The sequence below is a fragment of the Chanodichthys erythropterus genome, chromosome 10 (assembly GCF_024489055.1).
Source record: "Chanodichthys erythropterus isolate Z2021 chromosome 10, ASM2448905v1, whole genome shotgun sequence".
Taxonomy (NCBI): Eukaryota; Metazoa; Chordata; class Actinopteri; order Cypriniformes; family Xenocyprididae; genus Chanodichthys; species Chanodichthys erythropterus.
In genome coordinates, this window is record NC_090230.1 from 60,403,347 (window position 1) to 60,427,367 (window position 24,021).

The 24,021-nt window shown below is 40.7% G+C and overlaps 1 protein-coding gene across 2 annotated transcripts in view; it reads right to left on the reverse strand.

Annotated features, from left to right (window-relative positions):
• megf10 (multiple EGF-like-domains 10) overlaps positions 1-24,021 on the reverse strand; it is a 143,730-nt gene that overhangs the window by 110,325 nt on the left and 9,384 nt on the right. For both annotated transcript variants that reach the window (XM_067398455.1, XM_067398456.1), the window contains exons 2-5: positions 6,972-7,090; positions 5,035-5,136; positions 4,424-4,524; positions 3,769-3,861 (exon numbers count right to left, since the gene is read on the reverse strand). In XM_067398455.1, the coding sequence (XP_067254556.1) occupies positions 3,769-3,861; positions 4,424-4,524; positions 5,035-5,136; positions 6,972-7,078 (403 nt within the window). In that variant the 5' untranslated portion in view covers positions 7,079-7,090. The remainder of the gene's footprint in view (positions 1-3,768; positions 3,862-4,423; positions 4,525-5,034; positions 5,137-6,971; positions 7,091-24,021) is intronic.

Sequence of the window (24,021 nt, forward strand, 5' to 3'; positions counted from 1 at the left end):
ATTCAGTAAAAAGCATGTAAATAAAGTAAGCATGAAAAAATTGGGTAACACTTTAGAATAACTCACGCTATGAAGCATTAGTTAAGCATTAGTAAATAGTCAATTCATCATTTATAAAACATTAATAGACATTAGTAAGCTGTTTATAAATACAGATATAAATGCTTTGTTCTTGCTTTATAAGCATATCTATAATGAGTTTAATAATTGTATTTTCATACTTTATTAATGATCAATTTATCATTTCTAAATTATGTATTACATTATTCCCAAACCAGTTATTTAGGAGTTGTCAGTGATTCATAAGATCATTTAGGAAGTGTAAGTAAATGATTAACAAAATATTTAAATGTACATGTATGCATCTTATTATTTAGACATATAGTATTAGTTACTTGGTGTGTTATTAAATGCTTTATTAATACATATTCCCAGTGTCAAAACTACCTCAGTACTAACTTTAAATTTAGAGAACAGCAGTGCAGAAGATCACTGAACCTTTAAATCTCATTTATAAAAGCTTTACAAAGCATAAACAGTCCTCACTTTAGATGAGCTCACAAAAATAGTTAACTGACTGCTTCTAAATGTTTTATAATTATCTGAATTAATCATGAATTACAGTAGGAATATGTGTTAATAAAACATTTACTAACACACTAAATAACTATTACTAATGTCTAAATAATAAGATGTATAAATGAATGTTTAAATAGTTTATTAATCATTTACTTACACTTTCTAAATGAACTACTGACAACTAGTAAACAACTGGTTTGTAAATAATGTAATACTTAATTTAGAAATGATAAATTGACAATTAATAAAGTATGAAAATACAATTATTAAACACATTATAGATATGCTTATAAATCAAGAATAAAGCAATTATAGCTGTATTTATAAACGACTTACTAATGTCTATTAATGCTTTATAAGTGATTAATTAACTATTAACTAATGCTTAACTAATGCTTCATAGTGTGCAGTTATTCTAAAGTGTTACCAAAAAGGGTTTTGATCATGTAAGAGACGATCAGAGGGGGGATACTGTGATGTATGTTTTTTAATTAATCATAACTAACATTTCTTTCTCCTTGCAGGAATAACATTTTTATGCTTACGAAACCTAAATGTCACCAAAATTTGGACTAAAGTCAGTGTGTGTCAGAAACATATCTGAATATAACAAAAGGGGAAATGAAACTTAGGGACACCTAGACAAATAGCCCCATGATATTGAGTAACCAATGAAATGAAAGCTCTAGCGTAAGTTCTGCCAGGAAGACTCAATGTTACGTCACCAATTAGTTTAGAGCTAACCAATCATTATCTTGCACTTGGAGTATATAAGATTGCTGACACATGTTTGAGCCCACAGATGCTGACACAAACCTTCACCTCCACCCTCCCCACCACCACCAGGATGGTCCCTGTCCATACCTCCCAGGGGGGTCAGCTATGCCCCTGCCTTCATCTTCAGGCAGGAAATGCAGAGTCCGCAACCCTTTAGGATCTGAGCTACGGACGGGGCCTACTCCAAAGAACTTTCTTACAACATGTTGCTTGCTGATAGTTAATAAATATGGTTGTCACGTTATCTTACCTTATAAAAGGAGTCTTTCTGGTAGAACTAATAAACACATGATTTGGGCAGATCTTGCTCTACCTAATAACAGAAGGGTTTGAAATATGAAGAACCAATCATATTGTAGAATTCTTTGTTTTATTTTTTATTTTGTTTTTTATTTTTTGCTGGTGGGATTCTCTGTGATTGATATAAGGTCCTCTGGTCATGATTAAAGCATACTACATTAGAATACTAAGGCATAGTCTGGAGTTTTTTTGTTTTTTTTTTGCTGTGCAGCAGGTTAGTGTTCAAATGGGGAAGAGACGTCGTTCAACTCAGAGTGAGACTCTTAGCTAACTAAAACTTTCCATAAATTAATTGAAACTCTCAACAGTGCAAAATGAATCTCTAAATTTACATTGTGTACATTGTACTTTGTGCAGCATTAAATGTATCTATTCAACACTAGCTAGAATGCTTAATTCGGCAAAAACAGGTTGTGAAAATTAACCTTTTTATAGATGTGAATATGATAATTCACACTTTCCACGATTAGATAATCGCAGCAACTGTATTCATAATGGTGTTAATACTTATTTCATATGCAAATATTTTACCCACTCATAGCAGACACTGAAGTCTTAAAGGAGATAAGGCAATTAGAATTAAGTGTTCAAATCAGTGGGTCAAAAATAGGTTAGATAATGACCATTTAATTTCGAAATTATGTCTACTTTTGATAAAAATAATCTTAACAACATTACTAATTGTGCAATGTGTAAAATTTGGGAGGATCTATTGACAGAAATGTTATATAATATACAATACATAACTTTATTTTCAGTGGTACAAAAAGACCTTACATAATGAACCGTTATGTTTTTATTACCTTAGAATGAAACATTTCTGTCTCATCTACCGCGGGTCCACCCTCCATGTCAAGTCGCTATTATGCACCGGCATGTTTCTACAGCAGCCCTAAATGGACAAACACTCTACAGAGCGTGTTTCGTCACTATGTTGTTATTCTTCTAAATCGTTCGTGTTTTTAGAGGCAGCTTGCATCGTCACTATGCTGAATATGCATGAAGTAGTAGTAGTAGTAGTAGTAGTAGTAGTAGTCATCTAGTAGTCTATTATAAGCAGAGACCGTTCTTTGTTAGAAGTAAGAAGAAAGCTTATTGCTTCACACAAGCTACACTCTGCTCTCTCAGACAACGACATGTCAGCCAGACGGCCACCAACTTCTCCGAAAGGGAGGTGTGCAAGGGGTGTGCGGCGTTAGTTGCAGTTTGCAACCTCACTGCTAGATGCCGCTAAAATGTACATACTGCACCTTTGAGTGGACCTCAGGGAATATTATTAAAAATAAAAACATGCAATGTATGACTCCTCATCAAAAATCTGTGATGAATGAATGTTTCAAACACAAGCATCAACAAAATCAGAGACAGATAATCTTACTGAGACACTACGGGCCAGATTTACTAACAGCTTGCGCCAGCGCAAACCCTTTTTTGCTGTTAAAAAACTACTGTCAGGATTAACTAAAGACACAGTGAAAAATTTGCGCTGAAAAGGCGTGGACACAGTTATTTTTGTGGCAGACCTTATTCCGTATGCATTTGTAGGAGTTTCCCTTTCAGAAGCAAAATTTATGGGAGGAAAGTATTTAAATTAATCATGCAATGCGATTTACTGGTATTTGAGCCATTATTTACTGCCAAAAAAAGCACATCTTAAACCAGTCGCTAATTTGCATTGCTCTTGGTAGATTGCGTTGGTCATTATGGAAATTATCCGCCTGCGTCTGTGTTCTTTAATTAGCATGTCTACAGTAGACTTTCCACTCCCATTTGCACTTTCACACTAATTTGCCCTGTTTAGTAAATTTGGTCCTACATCTCAAAAATTCATCATCCATTAAAAAAAAAAAAAAATCATAGAGCTGATTTATTTAAAAGCTAATTTCCAAACACTTAATCATTAATAGGCTGAGATGTGTTAATTTGTTCAAAGTGGAAAAAGTGTATAAAGATAATGTGTATTATAAATAAATAGCATTCTGGATGTTGTCTGTCATAGATTTGTTCTTGAAGACACGTTAAAATCCAGTTTAGAGTAATGGACAAGAGACTGGAAGAGAGAATGTGTGTGTGAGAGAGAGAGAGACAGACAGGCACAGCTGCTGAACTCACCGCTGGAGCAGTCGGCCCCTCCCCAGCCTGGCTCACACTGACAGGTGTTGGGGGCCACACAACGGCCATGCACACATTTCTCAGCACAGTGGGCTACAGCGAAAACAAGAGAGAGTCAGATCGGGTTTCAGTCCTTCTATGAGCAGAGCAGCAAACAAACATGAGCAGTAACCACATAAAACCCCATCAGATACACAGACACAGACTGTGATCCTAGTCCACTGGGAAATTTCACTGGCCCCAAATCCTGCTCTTCAGGATTTGATATCAAATTAGTTTCAGTGGTGAGTACTTTTGAGGGTATGTTAACATAATTCAGCAAACAGACTTGATATCTGTGAGCCAGAACACATTATAATGCAGGAGAAATTATCATGAATCACAGAGGAAAGTTAAAGTTTCCTTGAGATTAACAGTAACTTAGTGATGTGGAGAGACAACATGTGATTACTGTCACTGTAAACACAAAAGACTCTTTCAGGACCAATAAAAGTCTGTCTGTCTGTCTGTCTGTCTGTCTGTCTGTCTGTCTATCTATCTATCTATCTATCTATCTATCTATCTACCTATCTAATCTTCTGATCAGCTGTGGTTTCAGAGTCTACAGTATTAAAAGTTCTTTAGACCTTCTACAGGTTAAAAGTATAATACTCACGAACACATATATCTCTGCTTTCATAGAAGCCTGGGCAGCACTGAGACTTGCGGCGATGCATCGTCTTCTCCCCCCTGCGGTAGGCCGTCCTGTAGCTCACCCTAAAACAGAGAGGAAAAACTACATAATTTCTCATATTAAGAATGCGTTTATTTATAGGTCATTCAATATTTATATATTACCGAATTTGGTAACACTTTACAATAAGGTTCATTTGTTAACATTAGATAATGTATTAACTAACATGAACTAACCATCGGCAATACATTTGTTACTGTATTTGTCAATCTTTGTTGACGTTAGTTAATAAAAATACAGCTGTTCATAGTTTGTTCATTTTACTTCACAGTGCATTAACTAATGTTAACAAATTTAACTCTTAATTTTTATAATGTATTAGTAAATGTTAAAATTTACATTAACAAAGATTAACAAAAGATAAATGCTGTAGAAGTGCAGTTCATTATTAATGTTAACGAATGTAGTTAACTAATGTTATCTAATGAACCTTATTGTAAAGTGTTGAATCCTGAATTTGATACAAAATTTTTAAAAGGGTTCTACAAAACATTTATAAACTATGAAATCTAAGTGTTGTAAACCCCACACACCTGTGCTGAGTGCATTTGAACCAGTTGAGGATGTCTGCGCAGCTGGTGTAGTAAATCTGATCAAACGGGTGAGCGTACGACTCCTGCACGGTTACTGAGTAACTGAAGAAGACACACACACACACACACACACATACACATACAAATAAAGACTGTGTCTCTAAAATAAGTGTGTGTGGTCCCATTACTCCAACACTAATGGCATATGAGAACAGCAGTTACGTGCAGTTATTTGTGTATGAAAATGAAGTTGCTGAAACTACGGAGTGTCACATGTTCAATGTGTGTGGGCTATTACTACTGCTACAAAATACATGTAGAAAACAAATCAGTAAAGCAAACTGTTTACTTTAAGCCAGCTCTTATCTAGTTCTCTAGACACTGTATTTGTGTGGCGTCTTTAAGATATCCATAACAGCACCAAAAATTCCTGCTCCTCCAGTAAAACAGTTAATAGTGACAAAAGCTCTTTTGTTTCTTTTGGAACATTTCCTGTCGGCTGTGTCAAGTACAAAGAGCTTTACTTGTGTATAAATGAGTGTATACTTGTGTATAAGTACTTACTTGTGTATAAATATAATTATAAATAGCAATAGCTATCTGTCCAATTAAAGTGTTCTTATTTGAATCTATTGTGAGTTCTACAGTATAATAAATGAACAAACTTATAATGTATTTTACTCTCTGCAGCAGTATAAGTACAGTAAAACACCCAGGACTATGTGAATGTGCTGAGAAATCTTGCACACAAATTTTAGACACGTTTGGCCATACGGTCACACATTCTCTGGTTTAGGAAACTCTTCCACATCGCACAGCTGTTCCCACACATTACTGAGTGAAAGTAAATCTAGCTGGGAAAGAAAACTCCATCTTTGTTCTTTTCAATCTGCTTTAATGGATTTCCGAGCCATTCTTTAATTTGGCCACGGACATCTTCTGCCTGTTAACACTGAGTGTGTGTGTGTGTGTGTGTGTGCGTGTGTGTGTGTGTGTGTGTGTGTGTGTGTGTGTGTGTGTGTGTGTGTGTGTGTGTGTGTGTGTGTGTGTGTGTGTGTGTGTGTGTGTGTGTGTGTGTGTGTGTGTGTGTGTGTGTGTGTGTGTGTGTGTTTATATTTGTCTGTATTTGTATTGACTCCTCTGAGCTGAAGGAACTTTCCTATTAAAAAGAAGATCCTCTAAAATAAGCAGTTATTCATGCTTGTTACAAAATGCAGAAGAGAACACTGTAAGTGCAACAGTCCGACAGTCTTTATCAGTATTTATCAGTAGGAAGTGATCCTATTAAACCCACTCAAATGTGTGTTCTACATGTTTTCTTAAACATATGTTAACAGAAAAAAAAGTGAGCATTGACCTCCAGATTCATCTCTTTTACTTTCACAGTAATGCAGTCATTTAATTATTGTATTACTGTATTCAACTGCAAGCAGGACTTAGCAACACTTAGTCATAATTAACTTAAGAACTAAGCATTGGATCGCCTCCAAATAAAAAGTGCTAGACTAACTGGAACTAGTCACAGCACTTGCATATTGTTTCCCTATTGTTGATTTGATTGCTTCTGTTGTCCTCTTCATTTGTAAGTTACTTTGGATAAAAGTGTCTACTAAATGATTTAATGTAAATGTAAAAGTAAAATGAATGTAACAAATGTGCATCTGCTGTAAAACAAATAATTTCTTTCATACATTCTGCCTGAAAACCGTGTTGGCTTATTAGGGTCACTTCCTCTATATTGGTCATGTCAGACTCAAGTTCAAACTCTGCTGTGGAAAAAAAAGATCAATTTCATTTTTTTTTTTTTTTTTTTTTTTACAGAAAGCAAAAAGCACGAGAACAATGACTGCAAGTAATGGAGTGTGTGTGTGTGTGTGTGTGTGTGTGTGTGTGTGTGTGTGTGTGTGTGTGTGTGTGTGTGTGTGTGTGTGTCTCACCTCTCCCAGTGACTGCAGACATTAGGGTCGTCCAGGTTGAGTGATAATGTCAGAGCAATCAAACAGCATGACACAGCCAATAGAAGTGGACTACAGGATGACATCATTACTGGAAACACCTTCATACAAACACAAAAACACACTAAATATAATTTTAATTCTCTCATCACATACACACATCACAAGAGATTCATTTTTAATTGTAATCATAATATTAATGACCTGTAGCACTGAAACATTTCAAGAAAAGTAAAAACATTTGTCAAAATGCTACAGCATGTTTCTGTAAGAAGAAGCTCAAGGATGTTTGCTTGACACATGCAAGAATCAAAGTGGTTCAATCTCATGTTACGCAGCATGTTTGAACTTCCACAGTAAGTTTGTTCTCACGCATCAAGCAGGTTTGTTTGATCTTCTGTTTATGTTCGCTGATCAATGTTTATACGTGAATAAAAGCCTAAGTTAAATCTGTTCATCATATAAAGCAATTAAGTCTCTTCAGAAAGTCTGGACTAAACCACTCAATTCATATGGATTAGTTTTCTGATCTCTTTATGAACTTTTTGAAGCGTCAGAATGGTAGTCGCGTAGCTGTCTATGGAGGGACAGAAAGTCCTCCGATTTTATCAAAAAGATCTTCATTTGTGTTCCGAAGATGAACGAATGAGGGTGAGTAATTAATGACAGAATTTTCATTTTTTTTCAGTGAAGTAACCCTTTAACCTCCGTGGGTCCACCATGTGGGAAATGGAATCCTGTCCAGATAGGACTGCTTGTGATTTTTTCTTTTCCTCATTATACTGACCTTTTTCAAATACTGTAACAAAAGCTGCATTTCTTGTCGTGTATGAATTTAGAGATTTTTGCCAGGTCTTGGGTAAATCAAGCCTAGCGTTAGTTCTGGCAGGTTACATCAGTCAAGCTTGCATCAGCTGACTCTCAGCTGATCCATGCCTACGTATAGGAATACACCTATCACAGCATCCATATAATGTCCATCAGTGTTATCAGCAGCTTAGGGCATTGCTCAGGAGCTAATTACCCTCCTCCATTCCCAGCTCTTCCTCTTATCTAGTCAGGACTTGGCCTTCTGATTCCCCTTCGAATTAGGCTATATTTATTCTAATGATAGTGGTCCTGACAGAATTGGTAGCTTAAGTACTGGCATCCTATCCAATGGAAAAGAAAAGGAAATCATTAAGGAGCCAACATAGAAATGGCATCATATCCTCATTTTAATTTATCTTTATACAGTATTATATACATGCCTTTAATTAATTATGCACATACAGTATATGCATCGTAACACCGTAGGCAGTGAACTCTGTAGGACAGGGACCCTGGAATCCATCCATTTTCATGTAAAATTATACTTAAATTATGCCCTTAAGAAATCCTGCCTGGAAACACTTTATATGTTCATAACATTCACATAAAAAGATTTTCTGCGTAAGTCACATTAAACAATGCAAAACTTTTGAATGAAAACCCAACATGTTTCGTTGACTGCCAGTGTTTTCAACACTCTCCTACTTAAATGTCTTGTGCTGAACCCTTCACAATATCCATCTGAATGCTTTAAAGACACCAAAGTCATGCTGACTACATCATCAAATTGTGACTGATGGAGTGTTTGTCAACAGCACTCGCATCACAGTATAGATGCTCACATTCTTTGCAAAAATATTGGATGAAATAAGTATAGGAAAAACTGCTTATAGCTACACACCATAGATGTTTACACTGAACTAGGAGATTTAGTTAATGGATTCAACAGTAATAAATGTCATTGTACTACAGAAAAAGCAATGATTGCAAAGTTTGAGAAGAAATTTGTTGGTCAACAAGCGAGTTTAAGAACAAGTACCCTAGTAATAGTCAATTATTCATGCACAACCCAGTTCTTGCCTGTGGATGTACAGTATAGTTGCCAAATGCCATCCAGATGGGCATATTCCGCATTTCACAACAAATTCACGGTCCGTGAGAGATCCGGGAGAGGGAGTGCTCTGTTAGCACCCTGCAGAGACACAAAGTGGTGGCCAGTCACGTGCACAGAGACACTTCATCATGTCCTGTGGCAGGCCTGACAGAGAGCTGGTCCTCAAAGACTGGTCTGAGGATTGAGATGTGGTTGTTGATATTGTGGATGTAGTGTGCACCAAAAAAATGAATAAAAGACCTTTTTTTAAAAAGTCATACAGACTAGGTCACTCTGTCTCTAGACTCAAATATCTACATTTCCATCTCTCATCTGCAGACTGATCAGACTCTCTAATGCACACTGACAAGAGTAGAAATGGAAAATAGGTGTGATGTGAACCTCATGTATTTGTTTGTTTGAGATGAGGGGGGTGTTTCAATTAGATGAGGGGTTGTGCTCATTTTTGTGCTCCTCAAACCATTCCTGAACCATTTTTCCTTTGAGGCAGGGTGCATTATCCTGCTGAAAGAGGCCACAGCCACCAGGGAATACCATTTCCATGAAAGGGTGTACATGGTCTGCAACAATGCTTAGGTAGGTGGTACTTGTCAAAATAACATCCACATGGATGACAGGACTCAAGGTTTCCCAACAGAACATTGCCAAAAGCATCACACTGCCTCAGCCGGCTTGCCTTCTTCCCATAGTGCATCCTGTTGCCATGTGTTCCCCAGGTAAGCGACGCACACACACCCGGCCATCCAACTGATGTAAAAGAAAACATGATTCATCAGACCAGGTCACCTGGTAAAATTTCACCCTCATGTTGTTCCAAACCCGTAAGACCTCTGTTCATTTTCGGAAAACAGTTTAAGGTATTTTAGATTTAGTCCGAGAGCTTTCTGTCCCTCCATTGAAAATGTTTGTACAATATACTGTCCATGTCCAGAAAGGTAATAAAAAAATCGTCAAAGTACTCCATGTGACATCAGTGGGTTAGTTAGAAGTTTTTGAAGCATCGAAAATACATTTTGGTCCAAAAATAACAAAAACCATGATTTTATTCAGCATTGTATTCTCTTCCGGGTCTGTTGTCAATTCGGGTTCACGACTCCGCAGTGACGCTGTTGACGTAAGACGCTGCTGACGTGTTATCCGGTGCGCCCGAGCTTCGTTTACAGTCTGAGGGAGACGCACGCTGTTTTCAAGCTATTCTACATTGTTTGTATTTTGGTATTGCGTAAGTGTGCATGTCGCGGATGTCCTAATCACCAAAAACAACGTCGAAAAACTGCATTACCATTGCCGACAGATGAAAAGATTCATTGGAATCAATTCAATGGAAAGGATTCCGGAAGAGAACACAATGCTGAATAAAGTCGTATGTTTTTGTTATTTTTGGACCAAAATGTATTTTCGATGCTTCAAAAACTTCTAACTAACCCACTGATGTCACATGGACTACTTTGATGATGTTTTTATTACCTAACATGGACAGTCTACCGTACATACATTTTCAATGGAGCCTTCGCTCCCCATGTGCATCAATGAGCCCTGGCAACCCTAGACCCTGTCGCCAGTTCACCACTGTTCCTTCCTTGGACCACTTTTTATAGATACTGACAACTACAGGGGGGACACCCCACAAGAGCTGCAGTTTTAGAGATGCTCTGACCCAGTCGTCTAGCCATCACAATTTGGCCCTTGTCAAACTTACTCAAATCCTTATGCTTGCCCATTTTTCCTGCTTCTAGTACATAAACTTTGAAGACAAAGGGTATGTCTCAATCAGCTCCCTAGTTCAGTAGTAAGGGCACTGATCAGGGAGTTGGCCATTTTAAGGGCTGTCTCAACTGCAGAATCCTTCCAGGGCACTGAACTGTTTGCTATCAAAAAGTCCCACAATGCACTGTGAAAAACAGGGAGCATCGATGCTCACTATGCTCCCTTAATGGAAGTTCTGGAGCTCGAAACTTAAATCACGTGAGCCAACTCACTACACATAACGATGCATGATAGATATTTTTAAAGATACAGACAATTATTTTATTATATTTCAGCATAAACACACATTTATTAACGGCTGAAATGTTGCACGTATATGTAACAAGCAAATAACTTATCATAATGTACTGTAAATAACATTACAAGTAATGTCAGAAAGATATCAGCTCTGCTGTTGTTCATAAATACCAATATTGATGTTGTACAATGAGGACGTTGTCACGTCACCAGAAATAGAGTCATAAGTGTCCCAATGTGTAGTGAACGTTACTGTCCTTACCAGTGCCTGAATTTGTGTACACAATATATTAATTCAAGAGCTCGGGAGCTAGGGAGCTGATTGAGACACACCCAAAATGTTCACTTGCTGCCTAGTATATCCCACCCACTAATATGTGCTGTAGTGATTTTTACTCCATTAACCTGTGACGTAGTGATTTTTGATCACGTGTCACTTAAGGTGTGGTTATGAGGGTATCAGATGACCCCTCCCTCCTTTTGTAATACGGGGCACCAGTTAAGAATACTATCTTAACAATTTAAGAACACTCCAAAAGAGCTGTTCAGTAATTCAGAATTAATGTAAAATGGAGGGAGTCGGTCAACTGATTTATCTGAAGGATTTGTGAGAGTCCGGTCAACTAGTAGAGTCTTTGGTCATCAACACAAGGAAGAAACAGTTATAATAAAATCAATGAAATTTATTAACAATGGACATGCAAGAGTAAATACCACAACGATTAATAATGAAATAATGAATATGCACTTCTAAAAGGTAGTAAAGATAATAATCAAAGGAGAATACTGAATTAAATCAAAGAAACAAATAAATGAAGTGAACACAGAATGGATAAATGCAACGCTGTTGAACTGAATGTAGAATGGAAGAGAATTGTATGGGAATGCTTCTTACGGAAGCCACCTAATGGCTCTGGTAAAATGGTGATAAATAATTGCTTATTTATCATTCAACAAACAATATCCCTATTATTTGTAACAAGCTGACCTCAAGTAACTGTTATCTAAACAGGTTAGAATAACATATGCTGCATGTATAAACTAATGCCAAGGTCTCTAGAAAAGAGGTTTGGTAAGTTTATATTTACGTTCCACACGGTCGGGTGATCAATCCGGTAGCAGAGACGTCTTCCACTGATGATGCAGGCTGCGTGCAGTGGGAGGGCGCGGAGTTGCGATCCAGTAGTCGTGCCACGCTGGGCTGGAGGATGCTGAACTTCGGTTGCGCCAAGAGGTCCTTTAGGATGGACTGGGCAGCTGGGTCAGATGAATCTTCACAGGTTCCTTTGCAGGCTCACTGCGTCACTGAGGAGCCGTGTGGTACAAGCAATGTCTGCCGAGGCAGAGGTCCTTTGCGGACTGGGCTGCGCTGCTGTAGAAGCCGTAAGGGTCAAATTAAGTCTCTCAATGCTGGGGCCCTTTTGCAGCTAGAGTGCAGCTAGAAGCAATGAAAAAGGTTTGCTCGCAAAAGCTTCACCTTAACTGTCTTGTAGTTTCTTTCCTCGTCAGGTCAGAAACTCAGGACGTGGAGTGTCTGTTAATGTCTCCTTCCCCGTCGAGTTGGAAACGCAGAACAAGGGTGTGTCTACCCGGGGGACATATTTATCCCTTTCTGATGAGGAGGAGATTGAAATGTGGCGCCTTGCCGATCCTGAAGTGTGATTGGCTACTGTTATCTGAAGCAGCCCCGGTGTTGCCCACCCTAGTGTGGAACTCATTTGCATAGCATAAAGTACAGTGTTAAATTAGTGTCTTTAACATTTTACCCATGCATTATTTCTTTACCAAACCTCTTTCAAATTATTAAAGGCATCGTAGGGAGCAGATAGACACCAAACACACTATGAAATGGTTAAATCATCGTCCATGCATTTGTTTATCTCTTAACAGGTCTGTCCCATGACCTGTTGGTTTAGCAGTCAGTAACCATTAACATAAACTGTGCTTTTGCATGAAGATGGAGTGTATGTGATGCAGTTTAGATCAAATTAAGGCCTCCAAACATAAGTATGAATGGATTTAGATAGATCTCTGTGGCCTCTCTTTATTTCAGTCTCTGCTGCTCCATCCAGGAGGTCCTGAAAGAATTTTTATGGCAGTCCTTGCCTAACCCTTAGGAATGAGTTTAATGGTTAGAGTCAATGTGTCGTCCAATGAGAAGTCTTCTCCTTGGTTTTAGTGGGTGCAGAAGGTCCCCCTTCCTGTTCTGGAAGAGGTGTCTGGTAGTTGTCCCAACATCTTATCTGATGATGCTGAACATTTATTAATGTTCATTCACCAAAGATCCAATCACGGTGTGGCACATCTTCCTACACACCGGCAGTTAGAGAGGGGCCCTGTCGTAAACTGGTCCCTAGAAAGCCATCTTGACTGGTGTTCACAACATCTCCCCCCTGCACGGACTGATCGAGGACCTGGAGTCGTTGACCTGTGCGGTGTACTAAGAGGGGAACAGCAGGAACAAAACACAAACCTCACCTCATCCTTCGACCATTGGCATTTTGAGTAAACTATAACTCAACAGTTACAACTAAGTAACTTCTTTAGTGAGTATAATAATAGTATCCTCTTTCAGGACTACTAAAAAGGTTACACATGAATCTACGTGTAAAAAAAAAAAGAACTATAAAGACTATTCAGTGAGAGGGGTATAGGGAATAGAGCAGTCTCTATTTTTTATCTAGTCAGAATGGCATGTTATAACGGGAGTAAGCTCAGGGAGTGGTCTACACATGTTATATTTGAGCTCAAGAGCGTCGCTAAGTCTCACACTTTCCTGCTCTGACAGGTTAATCTGTAATTTGTGGATTCGCTGGTACAGTGTCCACCCCAGGAGGCCCATTGTAGCCCACCCACATAGTGTGAAGATAATAGGCTGTCACTGATATCCCAACCCCAAGTGAATGGCACCCTCTTAGGTTTTGGCTCCACAGGTGTAGCTTGGAGGCTACCTAACTGGAGGCTGATCTTTGCTAATTTAGGTCCCTCAAACAAAACTTGATTCCTGAGTGAATTGTCTACTACCAGAGTGTGTCCTTTAAAGGCATCAGCTATTTCAAACTCAACACTATGCACATCACCATCAAGATGGTATAGAGCTAAGTGTTTGATGTGGAGAATTGCTCCTACTGGGATTTGAATTAGCATAGTTTCGTTAGGGAGGTGTATTGGAGTAGCTGTATCATGTCTGTTATATGTCATTACAGCTTCACTAACAGGTGTATTCACTAACCACTTATTTCCTGCTCTCTCAATTCGGGTGGTAGTCACATCATCTCTGTATGTAGCAACAGCATTGCATTTGTCTTCCGTGGTTAACCTTTTAATGCCACATAGGCCTTCAATGGGGTCTCTTACAAAAGGTTTACTGGGACACAGCCAGTGAATATCTTTGACCACTGTACACATATGTAGGTTAGGTGTCAGATACATGTCAGAGTTTTCATCTTGGTAAGCTATAAGTGAGGGTGTCTCAATTTTTATGTGTACATCTTGAGACCAGAAGCCTACATTTAGCACTGATTTCAACTTATATATGTTTTTAGTGTTGATAATCGGGAGGTTTAACAGGAAGCCAATTTCTTGAGCCTCTGGGTTAACATGGATTGGTATAGCACTTCCCAGGCTGTAAGCTAAATGTACCTGCAGTGTTTGCGTGGTTCCCTGCAACACCGGATTCAAGATATTCTTCACTAGCTCAACTGGTACCAAGTATGAAGGGATCCTATTCAATGCCAAACTGTTGACAACAGAGCTGACCTCTCTCAGCAAATCTTGCATTAGTACTTGAACGTTTTGTACATGGGCATAATCATGTTGTATAACATCCACTATCTTGCCTATACTGTGGATTGTATAATTCAAAAGGGCTGTGTGTAGGTTTACAGTGAGGATTGTGCCCTCCAAAGTTCTGTCTAACTGCTGCAGTTGCTTCTGCTGAACATACATTTTCTCTTGTATCTCAGGCATTTCTCTTTTTAACCCTTCCACATGTTTTCTCAATGTGGATAGGCTAATGCTGTTAACTGTTGAAGTACCCACTGAGAAGAGTGAGCCTAGGGCTGATGCTGCTGTCAGTAGTGTACCAAGGAAGCGCTTTGGGCGTCTAACTCCTCTTAATTCTTCCTGTGTTATGGTGACTTTTTGTAGCTGTTTAAGCATATGAATTGTGTCTAACTGGGCATGTCCTATGATGTCCTTGCTCCATTGGATGACATGCCAGGGGACCCTTCCCCATCCAGCCACATGCTTTTTGTACACGTCAGCAGGGTCAAGCCGAACAAAGACTCTCTGAGTGTGCACGTAACAGTCAGTCACTAAAAATCCAGGTGCATCCTGAAGTATAATGCCAGTAGGAGGACCTGATTCCACTATTCCCAAGGGCTGTACTGCATTGAGTACGCAGATCACTATGATTAGGCTCAGCAGGTCCATTCTGAAATTGCACAAATATGGGGTGTCACTTCAATACTTTATAAGCAGAGTACAACTAACAAATACCACTATAACTAGCCACAACAACTAGTCACAGATGCACTGGCCACCGTGCCTGACACAGTATAGACTTCTCTACACTGCCTTAGAACCTACACCTTAAGCGGAGTTACTCCTGAGCGGTGTCTACCCCCTTTATTCCCATCTGGGGTTTGTAAGGCTTAATCTGGTTGAAGTGGACCCACTTGTACACAGGGGATCTTTTCCCTTTTGAGATTTTGATGCGGTATGCTACTGGTGATAGTTTTCCTACAATTTCATGAGGACCAGACCAGTTTGGGAGAATTTTTTTTGGAACACCCACTGGTTTTGTGAAGTTAAAATACATCACCTTGTCTCCCACCTGATATTCTGTAGAGCTAGCCTTTTGATCGTAGTATGCTTTCCTGCCCTCAGCACTTTGCTCCAGATGCTCTTGTGCCCATGCGAATGTCTGCCTGAGGTGAGCCCTCAGGTCTGCCACATACTGGTGGGCAGTATATGCGCTGGCTACACTGACATCTTCAGGTTGGTAGAGGAGATGCAGGGGGAGTGTCATCTGCCGCCCTGTCATCATTTCAAAAGGTGTGACACCTGTAGAGTTATGAGGTGTGGACCTAATTGCCATTAAGACCAGGGGTAGTTTTACATCCCAGTCTTTTCCATTAGCTGAAATGTACTTCCTCAACATCCCTACAATATGGCGGTTCGACCTCTCAACCTGTCCTGATGCCCGAGGGTGAAATGAAATGTGAAGTTTTGCCTGAACTCCCAACATTTTCCACAGTTCAGTCATTACAGTGGCTGTAAAATGAGTACCTCGATCTGAATCTACAGAGAGGGGTAGCCCCCACCGGCTAAACACATGATTAATCAGCAAGATAGCTGTTGTCTCTGCTGTGTCATTTCGGGCTGGGAGACATTCCACCCACTTTGTAAATGCACATGTCACATTAAGGAGGTATTTGTTACCCCTGGAGGACGTAACTACAGGACCGATCCAATCCATCTGAATGTTGGACCAGGGAAATGTTATTCCTGCCTTCTGAAGAGGGGCTCTGTGAGGGGGGTTAGCCGGTTGAAACTGACAACAAACTAGACAACCCTGGATGTAGGCGGCAATGTCTTGTTTCATCTGTGGCCAGTAGGCTAACTGACGAAGGGTCTCATGCGTTGCCTTCACCCCCCGGTGGCCTCCACAAGGTTCATCATGGGCATGCAGAAGCATAACCCCCCTGTGTGCTGTGGGGACCACCCATCGAGGTGGGGAATTTTCATCAGCAGTGTACACTAGCAAACCCTTTTCTAACTTCAGATGGTGTCTGATAAGATACAGTGTTTTCAGGTCACTTGACTCTGTCAGATTTTGCTCAGTTATCGGATGCTCTACTGGGTTAGAAATGAATAGGTACATAGTGCTGATCACAGGGTCTTGTTTTTGCATGGCAATAAGGTCAGTATCTGATAGCTGCCTGCCTATCACTACAGTCTGTGGGGTGTCATTAAGGGTTGTCACTGCCTCCTTTGCTTGCCTACGTGTGACAACATTAACACTTACATGAGTTGACTCTGTTGGAAGCCAATCCTCCTGGAATTGCCAGGGAGAGCCTGCTATGGCGCCTGCTTTGGCTAGCCTATCAGCTTCATCGTTGCCTGTTTTGTCTGGCCCAGGTGCTTGGGAATGCCCTTTTACCTTCTTCCAATACACAGTCATACCATTCTGATATACAAGTTTGTCACAGGCAAGAAACAGTTCCTTATGCTTAACCTCCTTTCCTCTGGCATTTTTCATGCTATTCTGTTTCCAGTGAGGGAGGTGAGAAACAAAACTGTGCCTGGCATAGTTTGAATCAGAACAGATTACCAAATCTCTGATCCCATACTTTGCTGCTTGTTGCAAAGTTATGAGTGCGGCAGCGATTTCTGCATACTGACTAGATTTAGGGCCTAAACAGAACTGCTGTGCACCACAGGGGGTGTCAGCCTCCCAGACTAATCCTACTCCAGCCTGTATGTGTTGTTCATGGTGATAGGAGCACCCATCAATGTAGGCCTTAGGAAGGCCTGCACAGACATTTTCATCATAGTAGTGATGGCTTGATGTCAGTGAGGGTGTGGTGATTACTGTGTTGGCTTCTTGAGTGTATTCTCCATCAACGCAATGCTGGCACATAGCTAGTCCACGGCCTAATGCCATTTTATTGTTCTGTGCATATCTCACCTCCACCTCATAACCTTGCAAGGCCATCATCCATGTGGCAATGCGACTGTTTGAAACTCTACCTTCCCTGAGTCTTTGGCTATTGAGGAACTGGACAGGTTGATGACATGTCTCAACAATGACTTTCTGACCCCCAATATAGCTACGAAAATGTTCAATTGCCCACACTGTAGCAAGTAAAGCTTTCTCACAGTCTGAGAACTTAATCTCTACACTACTTAGTGCCCTACTAGCATAGGCTACAACCCGCTTATCCTGGTCGTGCTTTTGGGAGAGTGCTGCACTGAGGCAGTGCTCTGAAAAATCAGCCTGAAGGAAAAACTCTTTGTCTTTGTCAGGGTAGGCTAGGCATGGGGCCTTGCACAACCTGTCCTTCAGTTCTTTCATAGCCTGTGCCTGACTTTCCTCCCAGCTAAATTCTCTACCTTTTTGTAGCAGTTCATGCAGTGGTCTGGCTATGTCTGCATAATCTTCTATAAACTGACGGGAATAATTGCATACTCCCAGGAAGCTACGCAGTTCAGAGACATTTGTGGGAGGTTTAATATTCTTTACTGCTTCTATTCTACTAGACTGAGGTTGAATACCTTCAGGACCAACAGTCAGTCCTACATACTCCACCTTTGTTCTACACCACTGTCCTTTGGATAATGACAACTTTGCACCTGCCTCAGTGAGCTGGGTGAGAACATGTCGTATTTCAGTTAGATGGTCTGACCAAGTCTGGCTACGCATAAGGATATCATCAACATAGATCAAGTTTCCACGGGTAGCTGCATCACCCATTGCCTTGTGTAGAAATATATTAAACTCTGCAGGAGAGTTTGAATAGCCAAATGGGCACCTGTTCCAGGTGAACTGTCTACCTCCAAAAGAAAATGCTAGCTTATACTGATCTGCTGGATCTACCTTCATTGTCCAGAATCCATTTGCAACGTCGACTGTGGAGAAATATTTAGCTGTAGTAACCTTTGCTAACTCTTGGTCAAGATGTATCATAGGCCAACGTGACAGGGGAACCTGTTTGTTGAGTTGCCGGTAATCAACAGTTAAACGCCACTTTCCACTTGGCTTTAAGACAGGCCAAACTGGAGAATTGTAGGTGGAATTGCATTCACGTATGATCTTTTTCTCTAACAGGGAATCAATAATTTCCTGAATGGAGTCAAAAGCAGTGAGTGGAATTCTGTATTGCCGCACAAAGGTAGGCGGTGCATCTGGATCTGTGGGAATACGGACAGTATGGACATCTGTAATTCCACAATCATAGGAATCCTTAGAAAAGATTTCCTTGTGCTCATAAAACACCTGTCTTAATTCCTGACGCTGAATCTCTGTGTCAAGAGCGTCTGCTTGGTCTAACTGCTGCTGCACTTCTGACTCAAAACCAGGGTATGGTTCAGCGCAATTTCCTGTATCTTTCTCACAGTTCACTAGTGCATGCGACTCTTGGGCCATCACAGTATGTACCACTATCTCGCTGTCACTTTCAAAGTCTATTCTACAGATGGCTCCCTTAAACACACCTGGGAGTGTTGTGATGGAAATCATCTTGGAAGGGTAGGTAAGATACACTTGCTCACAGTTGTCTCTCTCTATAGGCAAGTCAGGAAGCTCTCCTATGACAGGAATGGTTAATTCAAAATCATGAAAGGAGCTATCAATCAGGTATCCTAGAGGAGTATGTGGAGGAATGTGAATACTTCCTCTGGTGAAATTTTGTACAAGTAGGTAAGTTGAGTGGTTGTACAATTCAAGCTGTGGGTTACCACATATTGTAAGTCCCAAACTGCAAAACTGAGCAGAGGGCTGGAAAAAGGCTAGTACTGTCTGGTTCATTTCTTGACCCCTTTTTATGACTAGTCTGACCGGGACCTCTGCAGTTTGGGCAGGGACCACTGTGTCAAACTCATTCATAACCTGACATGCTTGGGGAACTGTCTGGCCAGAACGCATGTTATTAGCATCACAAGATAATATGTTAGTGCCAATATCTGCTCTGGACCACAGCACATTGTTGACTGTGTCTAACTGCACCCCTAGTCTCACTAACACATCAGAACCAATGTATACTGAATGTGGCAGGTCAGGTAACAAAAGCATGTAGTGCTTGAAATTGTTATGGCCAAGCTCAAGGGAAACAGAGCAAACTCCAACACTTTTAACTGTTTTCTCTGAGCCACCAGCAAGCCAAAATTTTTGCTTCTTTTCAACCATGGGAACTTTGCAAGGCTTTTCCTGTAACAGTTGATACAGTTCCAGACTTATGGCTGACTTCTCTGACCAGAGTGCAACTACAGCATCCTCAACAAGTACTTCATTAACATGTATGCCCCCCACCACCTGTGGATTATACACCTGGGTGTTAAGAGGTTCCAGGGCACACAGAAATGCATTTTTCTTCTCTAACAGCTCTAGGGGGATCTTGTTCTCATGAGCCATGTCTGCTGACTGGGGGATAATGATTTGCATTTCCCTCACAGCGGGTGCCTATTCATTCAGGTGGGCATCCTTCACTGTCAGCTGTCTAGAGTCACATGTCCTTTCTACCTCCACTGTATTGCATAGCTTCCGACCAGAACTAATCTCCTCAATGGGTCGTGGGATTCTAACTTGTGCCCACAATTGACAGCTGTGATAGTCAATTAATGGTGTGAGCCTATTCAACAAATCCTGCCCAATAAGAAGTTGTTCTGTGTCAAAACCAACAACATAGAGAGGGTGAACTATCTTCATCTCACCAAAGGTTAACTCCACCCACACCCGCTGGTTAATCGGGGCCTGATCCTGTGTGTAGCTGGTTATCTTGATCTGACAACTCTCAATCTTGAGCCACTTACCGAGTGAGTTAGTTACTTGGGTGAGTTTTTTAAACAACCCAGGTGACACCAAAGAGATTTCTGAGCCAGTGTCTAGCAGTGCGTCACATGTTAATACACCTTCAATGGACACAGAAATGTAAATCCTTCTAGCCCTACCTCTCTGTGTCAAGTCACCGAGGAACTGACAGAGACTGGGATTTGGTCTACTGACATCTGACTGGTTAGGCCTTACAATCTGTTGCATGGTTCCCCCTTCCTCCGGCTCTTCCCCCCACCCTATCAAATACACTTTAGGTGGGGGAGGGGAGGGGTGCCGGCCTAGTCATTGCTTTGAAGGAGGATCTTTCTCTTTTGGGGATGTGTGCTCCTCTGACTTAAGGTCTTTGAGAGCTTTCGCAAGTATTTTCTGAATTTGCTTCAAATTATCACGATCCCTTCCTTCAGTCCCTTTGGACTCCTTTTTCTTCTGACTGCTCTGTTTGTGACTGTCATTTGATCTATCTCTGAACCTCCTGTGCCTATCCTCTCTGGGTGTATGTCTGCCACCCTTGTATCCTCCATTTCTTGAGGATTTATGGCCCTGCATGTCCTGTTGGAAATCACTGGACTTTGGCTGTGAGGGGCGACTAGGACGAGCTGGTCCGCTTTGGGGAAGCTCTGAACCTTCTAGTTCAAGGGGAGGTTCCCTGTCATGTCGGAGTTCAAACACATGAGTGCCTGGGTCCCTGTCTTTCTTGTCTGGGTGTAACTTCTCACTCTCCCAGGCTCGCATTGCCAGCTGTCTTAACTCTGCTGCAGTCATGTGGTCAACATCTACCAGCAGTGAAAGAGACTTCCTAATTGTTGGATGCAAATTACTCACAAACAGACTTTTAAACATCACATCCTCTTCTGCCCTAGGAGAATCAGCACCAGCAAAATATACTCTGCGTAAGCGTTCATAATATTCTCTGGGTGATTTGTAGCGATTTTGCTTGGTCTGCAAGGCAGAAAGCCTGGAGACCGACGTGTTTTGATATATTGTGTATTCTGCTCTCAGGGCCCTACACAGTTCATTGTAATTACCAGCAATGGCAGGACTTTGTCTCTCCATGAAACCATGGACAGTTCGCACAGTTGTTTTCCTCAGAAGGAGTAGCTTATCTGCCATAGTGGCCTCAGGGATGTATGACAATGCATAGTTTACATCCTTAAGGTACAACTCTATGTTGCTTCCAGGGGTGTCAGGGTTAAACACTTCAATGTCACGTGCTAATTCTCTAAGCTGACGCAGCCTACTGTCTCTGGACTGTGCTATACTAGGGAAATCAGGGATGGAGCGACTAGTTTTTCCCCACACAGGTGAATCAGAATCTACTCCATAAGGATGGCTGGGACTAGCAGTGGGGGTTGGGCCACTGGCAGCTACTGCATCACCATGGGTCTGATAGCGCTGTCTCTGTGAGGGGCTATCAAGTAGGGAATCTTTCACCTGTGGGCCAAATGAGCTGAAGCGCACACTTGGTGGTTCAGGTTCATGGGGTGTGTCCATATTTATGTCTAACTGCTCCATTCTCTTCCCTATTTCCTCTAGCCTCTGCTCTGCCATATCAGCTTTATCTGCCCACTCTCGAGCTCTGGAAGCAATCTTGTCATGACTGTTTTGTACTTCCAATAATTTATTGTCTGCCCTAGCCAAGTCCTCCCTGAGTTGGACCTGAGCCTGTTTTGAATCGTACAGTTGTCGTTTAAACAACTCTGATTGCTCACGGGCATCAATACACAGTTTGTGCTCCATTTCTAAGTCCATTTTCAAACTAGAAATTTTAGACAAGGCTGACTTTAAGTCATCTTTGGCCTGCTTCTCACTGATACTCACTATCCTTAATTTGTCTGCCTGTGCTGACAAATCATTTTGAGCCTGAGCGAGCTCTGTTTGCAGAGCGGCTGTATCCTGGCTTCTAAGTACAGTGACTGAACTTGAGCATTCTTTCCTGAGCTGTTTAAGCTCAGTTTCTAGGTCTAGATTTTCATCTTTCAGCCTATTGATATCTGCTCCTTGGCTGTCTCTAATATACTGCAAGTCTTCTTTCTCTGCAGACAACCTATTGGTTTCAACCTTCAAATGGTCATTTGCATGACGCAGATCAGCCAGCTCACTCTTTAGCTGTTGGATCGTCATATCCCTATCTTTTATCTGTTCATTAGCAAGGGATACTCTGTCTATTGCTTGGGTTAACTGAGCAGCCCAATTTAGTGCTAAGCTAGAGAGGAGTTTGGTTAGCGAGGCCCCCTTTAAGGCCTGGCCTGCTGCTTCAGCTGTTAGCTGTGTTGTCTTGAGACTGATTTCGTCATAATTTAAGCCCTTAATTGTCTCTATGTAACCTGGATTCACAGCGCTGGTCAGGTCTACAACCAGCTGTTCAGGTAGGGTTAACTCTGCCATTTTTGACAGATATTGTACTGCGCCTAGCGACTAGCTAATCTCAGTACTTAACACAAAAGTGTTGATAGATTGGTGTCACTGGGACACTGTCTCACACTGACTAGTGATGAGGATTTTAGCCCTTGGCTATGAGTGGTCAGAGGGAACTGTCCTTATCTGAAACTTATCTAAGTTCACACAGAACTTTTTGATAGACTTACAAGGTATCTGAGCCCTTTGCTATGCTTAGTAGTAGCAATTAGTTATAATTAGTGATTACAACCTCTGCTAACACTATAGTTTCCTGAATGAGGAAACGCTTTACCAGAATTATGCCACTGTACAATGGTCCAAAGCTTACTGCAAACAATTCAACTGCAACAAATCCCATTCATAAATAGCACCACAGAGCTAAGTGAGGAAACTATGAATCAGGCTTGGGAGGGACCACCTACTAAGCAAACGGTAACTGACCGAACTGAGAATTTTAGCTTCCTGTTAAAGTAATTACTCTTGCAACCTTTTAAGTGAATTTGTTGTGTTGATGAATCAAAGACTCATTTCAATCTTAGCTGGCCTCACACGGGGCACCACAATGTAGTGATTTTTACTCCATTAACCTGTGACGTAGTGATTTTTGATCACGTGTCACTTAAGGTGTGGTTATGAGGGTATCAGATGACCCCTCCCTCCTTTTGTAATACGGGGCACCAGTTAAGAATACTATCTTAACAATTTAAGAACACTCCAAAAGAGCTGTTCAGTAATTCAGAATTAATGTAAAATGGAGGGAGTCGGTCAACTGATTTATCTGAAGGATTTGTGAGAGTCCGGTCAACTAGTAGAGTCTTTGGTCATCAACACAAGGAAGACACAGTTATAATAAAATCAATGAAATTTATTAACAATGGACATGCAAGAGTAAATACCACAACGATTAATAATGAAATAATGAATATGCACTTCTAAAAGGTAGTAAAGATAATAATCAAAGGAGAATACTGAATTAAATCAAAGAAACAAATAAATGAAGTGAACACAGAATGGATAAATGCAACGCTGTTGAACTGAATGTAGAATGGAAGAGAATTGTATGGGAATGCTTCTTACGGAAGCCACCTAATGGCTCTGGTAAAATGGTGATAAATAATTGCTTATTTATCATTCAACAAACAATATCCCTA